The sequence below is a fragment of the Cetorhinus maximus genome, chromosome 8 (genome assembly GCF_964194155.1).
Source record: "Cetorhinus maximus chromosome 8, sCetMax3.hap1.1, whole genome shotgun sequence".
NCBI classification, from domain to species: Eukaryota; Metazoa; Chordata; class Chondrichthyes; order Lamniformes; family Cetorhinidae; genus Cetorhinus; species Cetorhinus maximus.
In genome coordinates, this window is record NC_135886.1 from 72,524,615 (window position 1) to 72,539,075 (window position 14,461).

A 14,461-nucleotide genomic window follows, 5' to 3' on the forward strand; every position below is an offset into this window, starting at 1 on the left:
ATTAATTACTGATATCATAATAAAGGATCCTCTAAGGAAGAGTGATCATAGCATGCTAGAATTTCAAGTTCAGTTTGAGAGTGAGAAACTTGAGTCCCACACTACTTTTCTGGAATTAAACAGAAGTAACTACATAGGCATGAGGGCAGATTTGGCTCTAGTGGACTGGGCAGGAAGACTACAAGGTAGGACAGTTGATGAACAGTGGCAGGTATTTAAGGAGATATTCAACTTCTTCCAAATAAAATGTATTCCAAAGAAGAAGAAAGATGGTAAGAGGGGGGAAAAGCATCCATGGCTAAGCAAAGAAGTTAAAGATAACATAAAGGCAAAAACTAAGGCATATCAAATTGTAAAGGTCAGTGGCAGGCTGGAAGATTGGGAAACTTTTAAAGATCAACAAAGGGTTACTAAAAAAAATAAAAAGAGCAAAGGTAAATTATGAAAGAAAACTAGTGCAAAATGTAAAAACTGATAGCAAAAGCTTCTACAAGTATATAAAAGAAAAGAGAGTAGCTAAAGTGAATGTTGGTCTCTTGGAGGATGAGACTGGGGAGTTAATAGTGGGGAATGCAGAAATGGCAGAGACGCTTAATCAATATTTTGCCTCAGTTTTCACGGTGGAGGACAGCAGTACCAGCTCAATAGTAACAGGTAGTGCAGAGGGTATAGAGAAGGAGAAACTTAGAATAATCATCATCACTAGAGAAAAAGTACTGAGCAAACTATGGGGATTAAAGGGTTACAAGTTCCCAGGCCCTGATGGCCTACATCCCAGAGTCATAAAGGAAGTGGCAGCAGAGATAGTGGATGCATTGGCTATAATATTACAAAATTCCCTGGATTCTGGAAAGGTTCCAGTGGATTGGAAAAATGCTAATATAACACCCTTATTCAAAAAGGGGGGAGACAGAAAATAGGAAACTATAGACCAGTTAGTTTAATGTCTGTCATTGGGAAATTGTTGGAATCCATTATTAAGGAAGTAGTAATGGAGCATTTGGAAAGTCAAAATGCAATCCATCAGAGTCAGCATGGTTTTATGAAGAGTAAATCGTGTTTGTCTAATTTGCTAGAGTTCTTTGACAATGTGACAAGCAAAGTGAATAATGGGCATCCTGTAGATGTAGTATATCTGGACTTCCAGAAGGCTTTTGATAAGGTGCCACACAAAAGATCACACAGAGTTAGGGGTAATATATTAGCTTGGATATAGGATTGGCTAACCAACAGAAAGCAGAGAGTCGGGATAAATGGGCCTTTTTCTAAATGGCAAGCTGTAACTCGTGGGGTGCCAGAGGGTTTGGTTCTTGGGCCCCAACTATTTACAATCTATATTAATGACTTGGATTCAGGGATAGAAGGTACTATAGCTAAATTTGCAGCTGACACCGAAATAGCTGAAAGCTAGTATGCAGATACAGCAGGTAATAAGGAAGGCAAATGAAATTTTGGCATTTATTGCTAAAGGAATAGAGTATAAAAATAGTGAAGTGTTGCTGCAACTGTACAAGGTATTGGTGAAACTGCATCTGTGCACAGTTTTGGTCCCCTTACTTGAGGAAGGATGTAGTTTCTTTGGAGGCAGTTCAGAGGAGGTTCATTAGATTGACTCTAGAGATGCGGGGCTTGTCTTATGAGGAGAGATTGAACAGTTTAGGCCTATACTCGCTAGAGTTTAGAAGGATTAGAGGAGATCTAATTGAGGTATATAAGATGCTAAAAGGGATAGACAAAGTAGATACGGAGTGGATGTTTCCCCTTGGGGGGCATTCTAGAACGAGAGGCCATAGTTTTAAGCTAAGGGGTGGTAGATTTAAATCAGGGATGAGGAGGAATTACTTTCCTCAAAGTGTCGTGAACCTGTGGAATTCACTACCTCAGAGTGCAGTGGATGCTGAGACACAGAATATATTTAAGGAGGACATGGACAGATTTTTAATTAGTAACGGGTTGAAAGGTTATGGGGAGAGGGTGGGAAATTGGAGTTGAGGCTGAAATGAGATCAGCCATGATCGTATTGAATGGTGGGGCAGGCTCGAGGAGCTGAATTGCCTACTCCTGCTCCTAGTTCTGATGTTCTTATGTTCTTAGATATATAGTTTGAATCGTCTTAGCTAAAATTTCTTCTTTTAGTGCGCATTTTTCATTGATGACTCTGAGCTCGTTGTACGGCCAGTTTGCGCTGGGAAGAAGGCAGAATCTTTTATGGAGAAAAATGCCTAAAAGTTCAACTTAAATCTAACAGGATTGCCAGCTCTCAGTGTTGCTCAGTGGCACCTTAAGCTTTGGAACATGACTGAAAGCAGGCAATGCTCCTTCTTCATTAACTTAATATTTCATCAGCAAACCTTAATTAAACCTTGGTCTTTTACATGGGAATCTGATTGTGAGAGCTGCTTCCTGATCATCTCTTCTGGTTATTCCAATTGGTATTATACCTAACCTGGAAATTCTTTATGGAGAAGTATAAAAAGAACTTTACTCTGCAATTAAACCTGGTAGTTTATGCTGGCTATCCAAAATGGGATGCTGCTGACATCTCATAATGATAAATAAATATTCATCTCTTGCCCCACCCCAAAAGTGCAATCAAATCACAGTCAGGAATCCCATTATATCAAGCAGCTGTCTGAAGAACAAATTCAAGGCAAATTAGGCTTGTTTTTGGAAAGCTGAGAGCATATCCAAGTTGGTAATTCATGGTTTGATTAATAGGATGTCAACAAAAGGTTCTGCTACATCATGAGGTCCTGATTTCTTCTTGTTTTTTTTGGTGCAGCAATGAATCACAAGAAACAGCTCTCCACCCTCCAGCTGCTGATTTATCTGTTGCCTCCATGTAACTGTGACACTCTGCTCCGATTGCTTGAGTTGCTGTCAAGGGTAGCGAGCCACGCCCATGACTCATTTGGTGAAGATGGGCAAGAGGTAATGATGACATCAATTTTGATACCATCAGCAGTTCAGAAAAATACAAGTCAACAATCAGTCCTCTCAGTGTCTAATCCAGTATCACTAAAATCAGATTAACTGCTCATTCATCTGGTCGTTGACCGTTGGGCTTTATTATGGCATACAATATTAGCTTCCATGCTTGCTTACCTAACAGTCAATTGAAAGAAATTTACTGTACTTAAAGATCCTAACAGTCCTTGGGTCACAATGCTGCCATTGCCTTCCTACACTCTTATTTCCTGCCCCCAGCATTGGCCCTGTCAGCACTCTCAGCAAACAGGTGTTACGGGATGTGGGCATCACTGGTTAGGGCAGCATTTATTGCCCATCCCTAGTTGCCCTTGAGAGGGTGGTGGTGAGTTGATTTCTTGAACCGCTGCAGTCCCTGTGGCGTAGGCACGCCCACAGTGCTGTTAGGGAGGGGGTTTCAGAATTTTGACCCAGCGACAGCGAAGGAACAGCGATATATTTCCAAGTCAGGATGGCGAGAGGCTTGGAGGGGAACTCCCAGGTGGTGGCGTTCTCATGTGTCTGCTGCCCTTGTCCTTCTAGATGGTAGATGGTAGTGGCCGTGGGTTTGGAAGGTGCGGCCTAAGGAGCCTTGTTCATCTGCAGAATATTTAACTCTAATTAAAGTCTTTCAGGCTGCATACCCGATTGTGGAAGCTGATGTACCTCCTCTCTCAACGAGCATATTGATTGCCACTATTACACCTGAGTCCCATTGGAGTTAAAGAAACAGAAACTGCTGGCTCAGAGAGTCCTGTCCCTGGTTCTGTTCCTGTGGGAGAAAGTTCTGTCACTTTATAGAATTTCTAGAAAATGAAGAAAATCCAGCAAGTGGGTCTGTGCCAATTTCTTGGATGTTTTACCCACCTCCCAGGGGAGTTAAAGTGGGAAGGCAGTCAAATCCCTCAGGATTTTCCAGATCGAGCAGTTTACTTGAGAGATGTGATGAGGTGCTGTAAAATACCTTTAAATGCTGATGAAATCATGGGAGGAATGTGAGATGGTAGCTGGGTAGGATTATTGGATCTGGCAGTGTGACAGAGCAAGGTTAATATAGGGAGCAAATTTTGACTCATTGACCGCTTAATACTATTAAGGCAGTGTGACACCACAGAGGTAGCTGAAGGATCTAGAGAAGCAGTGGAAACTAGAGAAGGGAAATGGTCAGAAACAATGATATTAGTCTTCTCATTACTTAACTGAAGTAAATTGTGGCTCATCTAAGACTGGCATTGGACAAGCAGTCTGACAACAGTGGAAAGCTTCAGAGAGGTAGTGGAGATAGAGCTCGGTGTTGTCAGAGTACATGTGGATTCTGCTCCCATGTCTCCAGATAATGTTTCCAAGGGGCAGCATATAGATGAGGAAGAGGAAGGTTTGAGGTATCAACACAGCACTCAGGAGAGGAAAGGATAGTTAGAGATGGGGGCAGTACTTTGCAAAGAATGAGCTGTCAAAGGTAGTTTTTTTCGTGCATGAAACAATACTGGAGGAGAGGATATCATTCACAACATGAGCCCAGAAGGCTAGTTGGATAGTCAGTCATTTAGTGGGAATTGGGTCAAGGAAGCAAGAGATGGATTTCTTAGACAAGATAAGACTGGGGAGCTCATGGCGCGAGACATGATAGAGTGAAACATGGGTTCAGGGCTACGGCAGAGGGAAACTCGCGTAATATTTGGTTTAATTTCAAGAAGTTGGGGAAACAGTAGAACCAGTGGAATGGAACGCCTCAGCCTTGGTAACAAAGAAGCCCATGAACCTCTTGCACTTGTTGGAGATTAGCATGGAAGAAACAGGGGAAAGGGTTTATGGAGATGATTGGTGGTGGAGAGAAGAAGCTTAGGTTATGTTTGCTCTCTCAGATGATCTTGAAATACTGGATACTTTTGGCCTGGCAGATCATGAAGTGGTCAAGGCAGATCTGGTGATGGTATGGTCAAACGGCAGCAGAACTGTTATGATGGTGTGGGACCATAGGAGAGGGAGCTGGAGAGTGAATTTGTGAAAGTAGCCAGAAGAAAGATTAGCCATAAGGCATAAGGTGAAGGTAATGGAGTGGAAGAGAGATAGGGGATATGGGTGGTAAAGGAGATAGTCTTATCATTAGTTCACTTAATGTAGTAGAACTACACATCCCTTCTGACAAAATGCTAATTTGGGACTGATACCAGGCTGTTGCCCTTCACATAAAGATGGAATTAATTTCCAGATAAGGTAGTTGAGGGAAAACCTTTTGATGCATTTTTTTAAAAATCAGGGTGCAAGGTGGGGGCAACAATTGATTCTTTCTGGATGATGAGCTATATATTTACTGTATAATGATGTAAAATGTGAGGACAACATAGTAAGATCCATATAATGTGGATCTAATTTTATACATGTCTGCTCCAGTACAGGAGCTATCCCACCAGAAATGGAAATTGTGGACTATAATACTCTGTCCAGTTTGTTCCAGTTGATGAATAATATTCTACCAGGCATCCTTGTAATAAACAGTGATGTTGCAGAGAAGGTGATTGTTTCATTATTTGTTATTTCTTTTAGATGACTGGAAACAAAATGACTGCTGTCAATCTGGCCACCATCTTTGGTCCAAACCTCCTTCATAGGGAGAACATGTCTGACAAAGATTACAGTGTGCAGGCAGCACAAGTTGAAGAAAGCTCAGCGATCATTAGGGTGATCCAAAAAATGATTGAGAACTACACAACCCTGTTTATAGTAAGTATGGCATAAAATTGCCATTTTTTCAGTGAAGTTTCCTTCCTCTTCTACTTTCCTGACAACACTAAATACTTTGCTGTTAAACAGCTCTGCTGATACCAGTCACTATTCTGGTACTTTGCTCAAGTGCTTCATTTTTGTGTATATTCTGCTACTGTGTCCTTGACATTGTATCTAATTGTGTAGGTGGTCTCCTGTGGTCACAGGTGATGCCTGTGGCCTTGAAGGTCACAGTGGTCTGAATTTCTTTCACTACAGGGTCCTTCCAGGCATTATCTGGAGACCTGCGTGGGATCTTGCAGTCAGCTCAACATCACTGCATCAGGGTAGTAACAGGTGCCCTGTCCAACATGCCCACAAATTTATTTCAATACTGTCATAATGCCAGTCAGGCTGAAAGACCCAGAGGCCTCAGCAGTATTCCCATTTTACCAAAGTGCAGGGCATAATCGACTGCATGCATGTGGCCATTAAAGCGCCTTCTGGACAGCAGGGGGCTTTTGTAAACAGGAAGGGATATCATTCCCTTAAAAAGTGCAGCTGGTATGTGACCATAGTCATGCAAGTCTGTGCACACTCTCTTGGCAGCAGCTACAATGCCTACTGTCATGTTCTTAAAATGATATAAATCCATGAGCTTATTTGCTGTATAAGACATAAGGCATCAATTACTCATAAGGGATTAGGTAAAAACATTGTGGGCTGGTTTATTTAGATTAAAGCTTGGGGCACTAGGAGCTGTTGTCTGCTCTGCCCTGCTCCTTAAAAGCAAAAGTAAAGCTAAAACTGGAACACAGTTCCAAAAGCAGGGATGTGCTGCTGAGGCTTTATAAGGCTCTGGTCAGACCACATTTAAAATATTGTGAGCAATTTTGGGCCCCATATCTCAGGAAGGATGTGCTGGCATTGGAGAGGGTCCAGAGGAGGTTCACGAGAATGATCCCAGGAATGAAAGGCTTAACATATGAGGAACGTTTGAGGACTCTGGGTCTATACTCGATGGAGTTTAGAAGGATGAGGGGGGATCTGATTGAAACTTACAGTATACTGAAAGGCCTGGATAGAGTTGACGTGGGGAAGATGTTTCCATTAGTAGGAGAGACTAGGACCCGAGGGCACAGCCTCAGAGTAAAGGGAAGACCTTTTAGAACAGAGATGAGGAGAAACTTCTTTAGCCAGAGTGGTGAATCTGTGGAATTCATTGCCACAGAAGGCTGTGGAGGCCAGGTCATTGAGTGTATTTAAGACCGAGATAGATAGGTTCTTGATTGGTAAGGGGATCAAAGGTTACGGGGAGAAAGCGGGAGAATGGGGTTGAGAAACTTATCAGCCATGATTGAATGGCGGAGCAGACTCGATGGGCCGATTGGCCTAATTTCTGCTCCTATGTCTTATGGTCTTATGGTCTACACAATACATACATCATTTCTCCTCTAGTGATGTATACAGACACATGTTTATCCTCTTAAAGACATACTACAACATCTACATACTGAGTCACTCCCAGGTATCAGGAATGTTCAACAGGGTGCAAACTTTGGATGGCTGGCTTCTGGGAGATAGGATACCCTCTTAAGAGTTGGCTGATGATACGAGCACTGAACTCACTGATAGAGTCTGAAATGAGGTACAATGGAAGCCACTCAACCATTAGGGCCCTCGTTGAGCAGACCATTGGTCTCCTCAAAATGCGGTTCCAATGTCTTGACAGATCAGGTGGTGCTCTGCAATATGCACCTGTGAGAGTGTCACTTATGGTCATGATATGCTAGGTGTTGTACAACCTGGCCCTGCATAGAGGGAAAGCCCTGGCAGAGGATGATGTGATGGACAGAGCCCTCTGTTCTGCTGATGATTCTGATGACAGGAAGGATGAGTTATGCCAGCCAGGTGTGCATGCCTGTCCAAGGGAAGGTATAGATCCCAGGGAAACAGGAGATTCACTTATAAGGAGAAGATTCCATTAGCTATATGTCTGCAACACAACAACATGTTCTTGGTCTTTGCCACCTTCTCATCTTATCTCCTTCTCAAGAACACCAGAACTGTGCCTGCTAAGGGCTATGTGAAGTCAACAATTAATGCCACGCAGAGGGACTCACATGAACTTAAACTCCATTAACACCATTGAGTCCATCCAAATCAAAACCATCACATCTCACTCAGATAATGCATCAATGCAGCTGGAGCAACATGTTCAAAAGCACTCATTTAGTAACATAATTACATAGCATCAATCAAAAATCAGATATGAAAATCACCAATGTGAACCCATGTGTATCTAATGTGATTTCTTGATTTGTTTCTGGGTGCTACAGTGTAGCACTCTCCCCCCTTGCAGAGCTACTGCTGTCTCTTATGCCCCTTGCCCGAAATGACTTTGGTGGGCATCCTCTGGTAGCCTGAGGCCGTGAGGGCTCCAGTGTGTTGGGCTCCTCTTTCACGGTGGCATGAGACTCGCCTGTCCCCATGGCAGTCAGAGGCATTTGTGTCAATGGCAGGAGGTGGAGGAAAGGCTGTCCTCATCAGAAGCACATGAGAGGTGTCCCCCCATGGCAGCAGCAGCTACTCATCTGCTGTCATGAAGTCCATTTGGCACTCCCTGCTTTCCTGAGAGTAACCAGGGCCTGTATGAAACTCCAGGCTCCTCGCCCCCCTCTCGCCCTGGCTCTGGGCATTGGAGCTCAGAGTCAAGGTGATGCAATGCAGATCAAAGCACATACCCAGTAGCGCATCGGTGAGCTGCTGGGTTTGGCCCTCCATAATAGTCGCCAGTCTCTCAATGGAGGAAGGCATGCATTCTGAAGAGCGGGTGATTGCAGTGCTCATGGCCTGCATAGACTCCTCCATTGTCCGTGACAAAGGCGTAACCCCACTGGAATCTCTGCCACATCTCCATTTACCTTGCACTGTACATCAAGCGTTTGCTGCCTGAAGGGTAACTCAAGAGCACGTCATCAGACCAGGGCTCAGCATCTAGGTCGCCTCCAACACTCCTCCAAGTGCCAGAGGCCTGCTCTATCTCAGTCTCTGACAGCTGGTTTTGTGATGTGCTCTCACCAGTGTGTGAATCCCTTAGAGCCGACTCGTGTATAGCTACTAAGGTGCGTGCATCTGCACTCGTGCTGGATGCAGGGCAAGGATGTTACACTGCACTCTCTGAAGCTCCATCTTCCTGCTCAGAGGTTATCGATGCTTCCTCAGGGCTTGTGGCTGTTATTGCCAATGTTTGTCCTGTGGTGGAAACAAAATGAGGAGAATGAGGGACATAATCATCATTTGAGGTGAGTTCAGAGAGACACACTTCCTAAAACACACACTGGTGACATTGAGGGATGGTTGGCAGTGTTTGAATCTTCGACCCTTCCACATTCAGATAGACCATCAACCTCAAATTGTGCAAGCCATCAATGCTACCTTTCTGACAACCACCCCAGATTGCAAGGCAGTTGACAGTTGCCCACCCTCCTCAAACCATTAAGCACATTTTGCAAGAGAGAGCTATGTGCCTTGGAATCTCACTGCTTCCAGGGTCTTCCTCCAACCTCGCCTCAGCCAATGGATTAGCTCCAGTATTGGACCTCCAGCTGCAGGACCTCCTCCTCCAGAGGGGTGAGGATGGCTAAGTTGGGCAGGCCACCTCCGGTCCTGGCTCTTTCCCTTTCATTCTCTCTTAAATACCATTTCCTCCTTCTGAATTGTTATTTTTCTTTTCCACCTTGAGTGCCTAATTTTGTGAAAGTCATATTTAGTTTGCTAGTGAAATTTAACCCTCTAAATAGTGTTGATTCATTGATGATTAATCGGAAGGAGAAACTCTAACAATCCTAGTTGTCTGATTTATAGAGCTCTGTGTTAAATCAGCTTCTCAAAACTTAATATTAAATAATTCCAATTATCACAAAGAATAACTGCTATAAATGAGTTCCTCTAGCATGGAATTCCAATGGACTAAGGCAGAATCTTTCTCTGGGCTTGGGAAAACCTGACCTGCGCACTACCACAGCTCATAAACTGTGAACTACTTGCGACATCACGCACCATTTTTGTCTTTTCACACCGGGTTTGGGTTCACTGTGAGGTTTGCAAGCCCCACTGCAGTGGGTGGGGAGACAGGCCAATTAAAAGGCCCACCTCGTTTCTCCAACATGGCATCCCAGCTTAAAGGCCCCCTAAACTTCACCTTCACTCACCCTATGCCAGCCCATGACCCCTCATATTTCCCATGCCACCCCAATGACCCCCATATATCCTTCATGCCCCTAAGACCACCCATGCCACTTCAATGCCCCCCATTGGCCACCTCCATAGTCACACACCCAGTATGCACTATGTATAGTCCTCAGATTACATGCACTATCAATGGAAAATATTTTACATTCCTTGGGGAAAAAACAATAAACTTCTCACCATCCACTAAAAATCCCCATTTCATTGATACTGAGGAAAAAACACATTCTGCCATGTGAAAAAAAAACTTGTAATTCTTGTGGTTGTATTAGCTTGTGTCAACAAACCAGAAACCACATTAAAGGGACAATCTATTATGACATCTTCCTCAAACTGCCATTCATTCTCAGATCTGCTAAAAATCCATTAGCACTCGAAATTCAGCCAAGCGTAGATAATGACCACAGCTGTCCAAACAATAGACTGCTTTCTGGGAAGGAAAGAATAGAGGGTGCTCATCTCACTTTCAAAGTCTGCCAATCAATGTAAGGGAGAAGCTGATTAGATTTTTTTCAAGTGTCAAAACCAGGATTTTTAAAAATCAGCCAGAGCCATTTAAATCACAGTACAAATGATGACAGCACAGGCTGACGGGACATTTTGTAATATTTTTCACTGCATTATGGTGTTTTTTTCAGGAGGAAAACGCTGTAATGCATGTGAACAAATACCCATGGCTGTTCAATGTAAGGGTCAACATACCTTTAAAGTTCAGATCACTATGATTAATCACTGTCTTAAAACACTTATGTTACAATACAGCTCCTAATAGTGACACTTGAAGACATGAAAACACTTTACACGGACCTTTCAGAATGTTCCACATGCCTCAGCAAGGTTTCCATTTTCTTCACAAACTCTGAAACTTGGAGTGCTTTTAATGGACTTCCGAGATCCCGCACTGCCAGGTGAAAATGGTGTGCAGGAGGAAACGCCATTTTTCTCCCCCATTTAAAATGGGGAACCCAACATCAATGGGGGTGGTTGGGGGGAGGTGGGTGGGTATACATATCATACACTAGACATTCTCAATCTGCAGAAATGCCACAGGAAAATGGAACAGGGTTGAGAATGTGGGCAAAAATCAGATTTTTCTGAAAAGAAAGCTAAGGCAGAATCATCCCAGACTTGCACAAAGTGCGGTAGCGGGCAGGAGAAAAGTCGTTTTACCTGCTGACGCAATGGTGGGTTTTCAGGCCATATCATCCCATTTCCGCCTCATTAACTATGCAACCACAGGAACCACGCCGCCCTGCTGGTGGGCGGCCTCCGATTTGCCCACCACGCTGTTATTTCACTGCTTTCTCACGCAGGGCACCATATTTAAACTGCAGCCGTGCACACACTCCTCAATGCTTGCAGCCCAGGACTGCTCCGATGAAGACATGGCCCCAAAAACCAAGAAGTGTGCAGCCCTCTGATTCAGTGAGGCATCCCTGGGATGCCTTCTGGACATAGTGGAGGCCCACCTCGATGTCCTCTCCTCCGCTCTGGCCACAGGAGGCCCATCAGTCTCACTATTCCAGCTTGGGAGGTAGTGGCAGAAGTGATCAGTGCCAATGCTGCACACAAGAGGTCGGCCATCCAGTGCAGAAAACAGACGAATGATTTCATCCGTGCTGCCAGGGTGAGGCAACAATCTTATCACTGTAAACACGCACTCACAAGGCCATCACACATTCACTGCCATCTCACTCACTGCCAGTTCAAGGGACATCATCACTCACTCTCTCACACACATACCCTCATCTGGCCTCATCTCCTCTAGAGACTACCTCCCCAGCCCTCACCATATTGGGGCCACTTGCACAGATCAACATGTGCCCCCACACACATCCTGGGATACCCACCTTCCCCAGTACAGCACTCGCCTTGCAGCCTCTTCCCTTGCCTGAGGCCACTTCTCCCCCTTCCCTGAGTAAGCCCTAGCCCTGCAGCCATTGAAAAGCCACCCCCGCCTTACAACTGGTCTCGTAGGCAGAGGCCTGCCCATGAGCCCCTAAAAGTGATGTGGCGTTGCCTGCGAAGCCTGGCGTTAATGACTGCAAGTGCTGCCCGAAGCAAGGTAGGCAAACAAACCTTGAAGTCCCGAGCAAAGTGCAGCTCGCCAGATGATCCAGCATGGGGGGATGATTCTGGCGAGCAGGGCTTATAATGAGATGCTAAAGTATTGAAATTAGATTCCTGACATGCAACGGAGGGAAATGCAGCCTGCCATTGATGGGTGGAGTGGACGATCGCAAACTGATTTCATTGACAGTGAGGAACCAGTTTTTAGCCTTCCCACCATATTGTCCCATTCAACCCACCCGCCATGATGCCCAATGCCAATGCGGCCAGAAAATTCTGCCTAAGTACTGAAATGCGCCTCTGCACCTGGATTAAAATTCGACCCTAGATTTCTCATGCTGAAATATTCTTGAGATGGTTAGGTTCTCTCCTTTTGGGGAAGGCCATTGTCTGGCACTTGTGTGGAGCAAATGTTATTTGCCATTTATCAGCCCAAGCCTGAATGTTGTCCAGTTCTTGCTGCATTTTGACATGGACGGCTTCAGTATCTGAGGAGTCGTAACTGGTGCTGAGCATTGTGCAATCATCAGTGAATATCCCCACTTCTGACCTTAGGATGGAAGGAAGGTCATTGATGAAGCAGCTAAAGACGGTTGGGCCTAGAATACTACCCTGAGGAACTGCAGTGATATCCTGGAGCTGAGATGACTGACCTCCAAAAACCACAACCATCTTCCTTTGTGCTAGGTATGACTCCAACCAGTGAAGATTTTCCCCCTGATTCCTATTGACCCCAGTTTTGATGTCACACTCTGTCAAATGCTACCTTAATGCCAAGGGCAGTCACTCTCACATCACCTCGTTAGCTCAGCTCTTTTTTTCATGTCTTGACCAAGGCAGTAATGAGGTCAGGAGCAGGGTGGCCCAGCCAAAACACAAACTGAGTGTCCGTGAGCAGATTATTGCTAAGTGCTGCTTGATAGCACCGTCAACAACCCCTTCCATTACTTTACTGATGATCGAGAGTAGACTGATGGGGCGGTAATTGGCTGAGCTGGATTTGTCCTGCTTTTTATAGACAGGATGTACCTGGGAAATTTTTCACATTGCTGAGTAGATGCCAGTGTTTTAGCTATACTGGAATACTGGGTGAATTGGTATGGATGGTGTAAGGGCCAAGGGTGGTAGGTGGGTTGGCACAAGTTGGTGTTAGGGTGGCATGGGGGTTATAAGGCCCCATGGCCTTGGGGAGGGGGTGGGGGGGGTGGTGGCATGATCAAAAAAACATTCAAACATATGAATAGGAGCAATAGGTCACTCGGCCCCTCCAACCTACTCCATCATTAAATAAGATCATGACTGATCTGATTGCAACCTTGATTCCACATTCCTGCCTACCCCGATAACCTTTCACCCCCTTGCTTATCAAGGATTTATCTACCTCTGCCTTAAAAATATTCAAAGACTCAGCTTCCACTACATTTTGAGGAAGAGAGTTCCAAAGACTCACAACCCTCTGAGAGGAAAGAAATACTTCTCCTCATCTCTGTCTTAAATGGGTCACGTTTTAAACAGTGATTGCTAGTTTTAGATTCTCCCACGAAAGGAAACATCCTTTCCAGACTCACTCTGTCAAGACCCCTTATGTTTCCATCAAGTCGCCTCTTACTCTTCTAAACTCCAGCGGATACAAGCCCAGCCTGTTCAACTTTCCTCATAAGAGAACCTGCCCATTTCAGGTATTGGTATAGTAAACCTTTTTCTGAACTGCTCCCAATGCATTTACATCTTTCCTTAAATAAGGAGACCCATACTGAACATAGTACTTGAGATGTGGTCTCACCAATGCCTCTGTATAACTAAAGTATAACTTCCCTTCTTTTGTATTCAATTCCCCTCGCAATTAACAATGACATTCTATTAGCTTTCCAAATTACTTGTTGTACCTGCATACTAACCTTTTGTGATTCATGCACTAGTACAGCTAGATCTCTCTGCATCTCAGAGCTCTGTAATCTCTCGCCATTTAGATAATATGCTTCATTTTTATTATTCCTGCCAAAATGGACAATTTGATATTTGCCCACATTATACTCCATTTGCCAGATCTTAACCCACACACATTACCTATCTATACCCCTTTGTGGTCTCCTTCTGTCCTCTTCACAACTTACTTTCCACCTATCTTTGTGTCATCAGCAAATTTAACAACCATACCTTCAGTCCCTTCATCCAAATCATTTATATAAATTGTAAAAAGTTGTTGTCCCATCACTGATCCCTGTGGCACACCACTTGTTACATCTTGCCAACCAGAAAATGACCCATTTATGGCCACTCTGTTTCCTGTTAGCTAGCCAATGTTTTATCCATGCCAGTAAGTTATCCTCTACACCATACACCATGAGCTATTATTTTCCGCAATAACCTTTGATGTGGCACCTGATCAAATTCCTTCTGGAAATCTAAGTACAGTACATCCACCGGTTCCCCTTTATCTATAGCGCATGTTACTTCTTCAAAGAAC

General features: G+C 44.3%; 1 protein-coding gene across 3 annotated transcripts in view; it reads left to right on the top strand.

Annotated features, from left to right (window-relative positions):
* The window catches only part of arhgap36 (Rho GTPase activating protein 36), a 310,907-nt gene that overhangs the window by 276,258 nt on the left and 20,188 nt on the right, over window positions 1-14,461 (top strand). For all 3 annotated transcript variants that reach the window (XM_078547031.1, XM_078547030.1, XM_078547032.1), the window contains exons 8-9: window positions 2,783-2,931; window positions 5,515-5,691. In XM_078547031.1, the coding sequence (XP_078403157.1) occupies window positions 2,783-2,931; window positions 5,515-5,691 (326 nt within the window). The remainder of the gene's footprint in view (window positions 1-2,782; window positions 2,932-5,514; window positions 5,692-14,461) is intronic.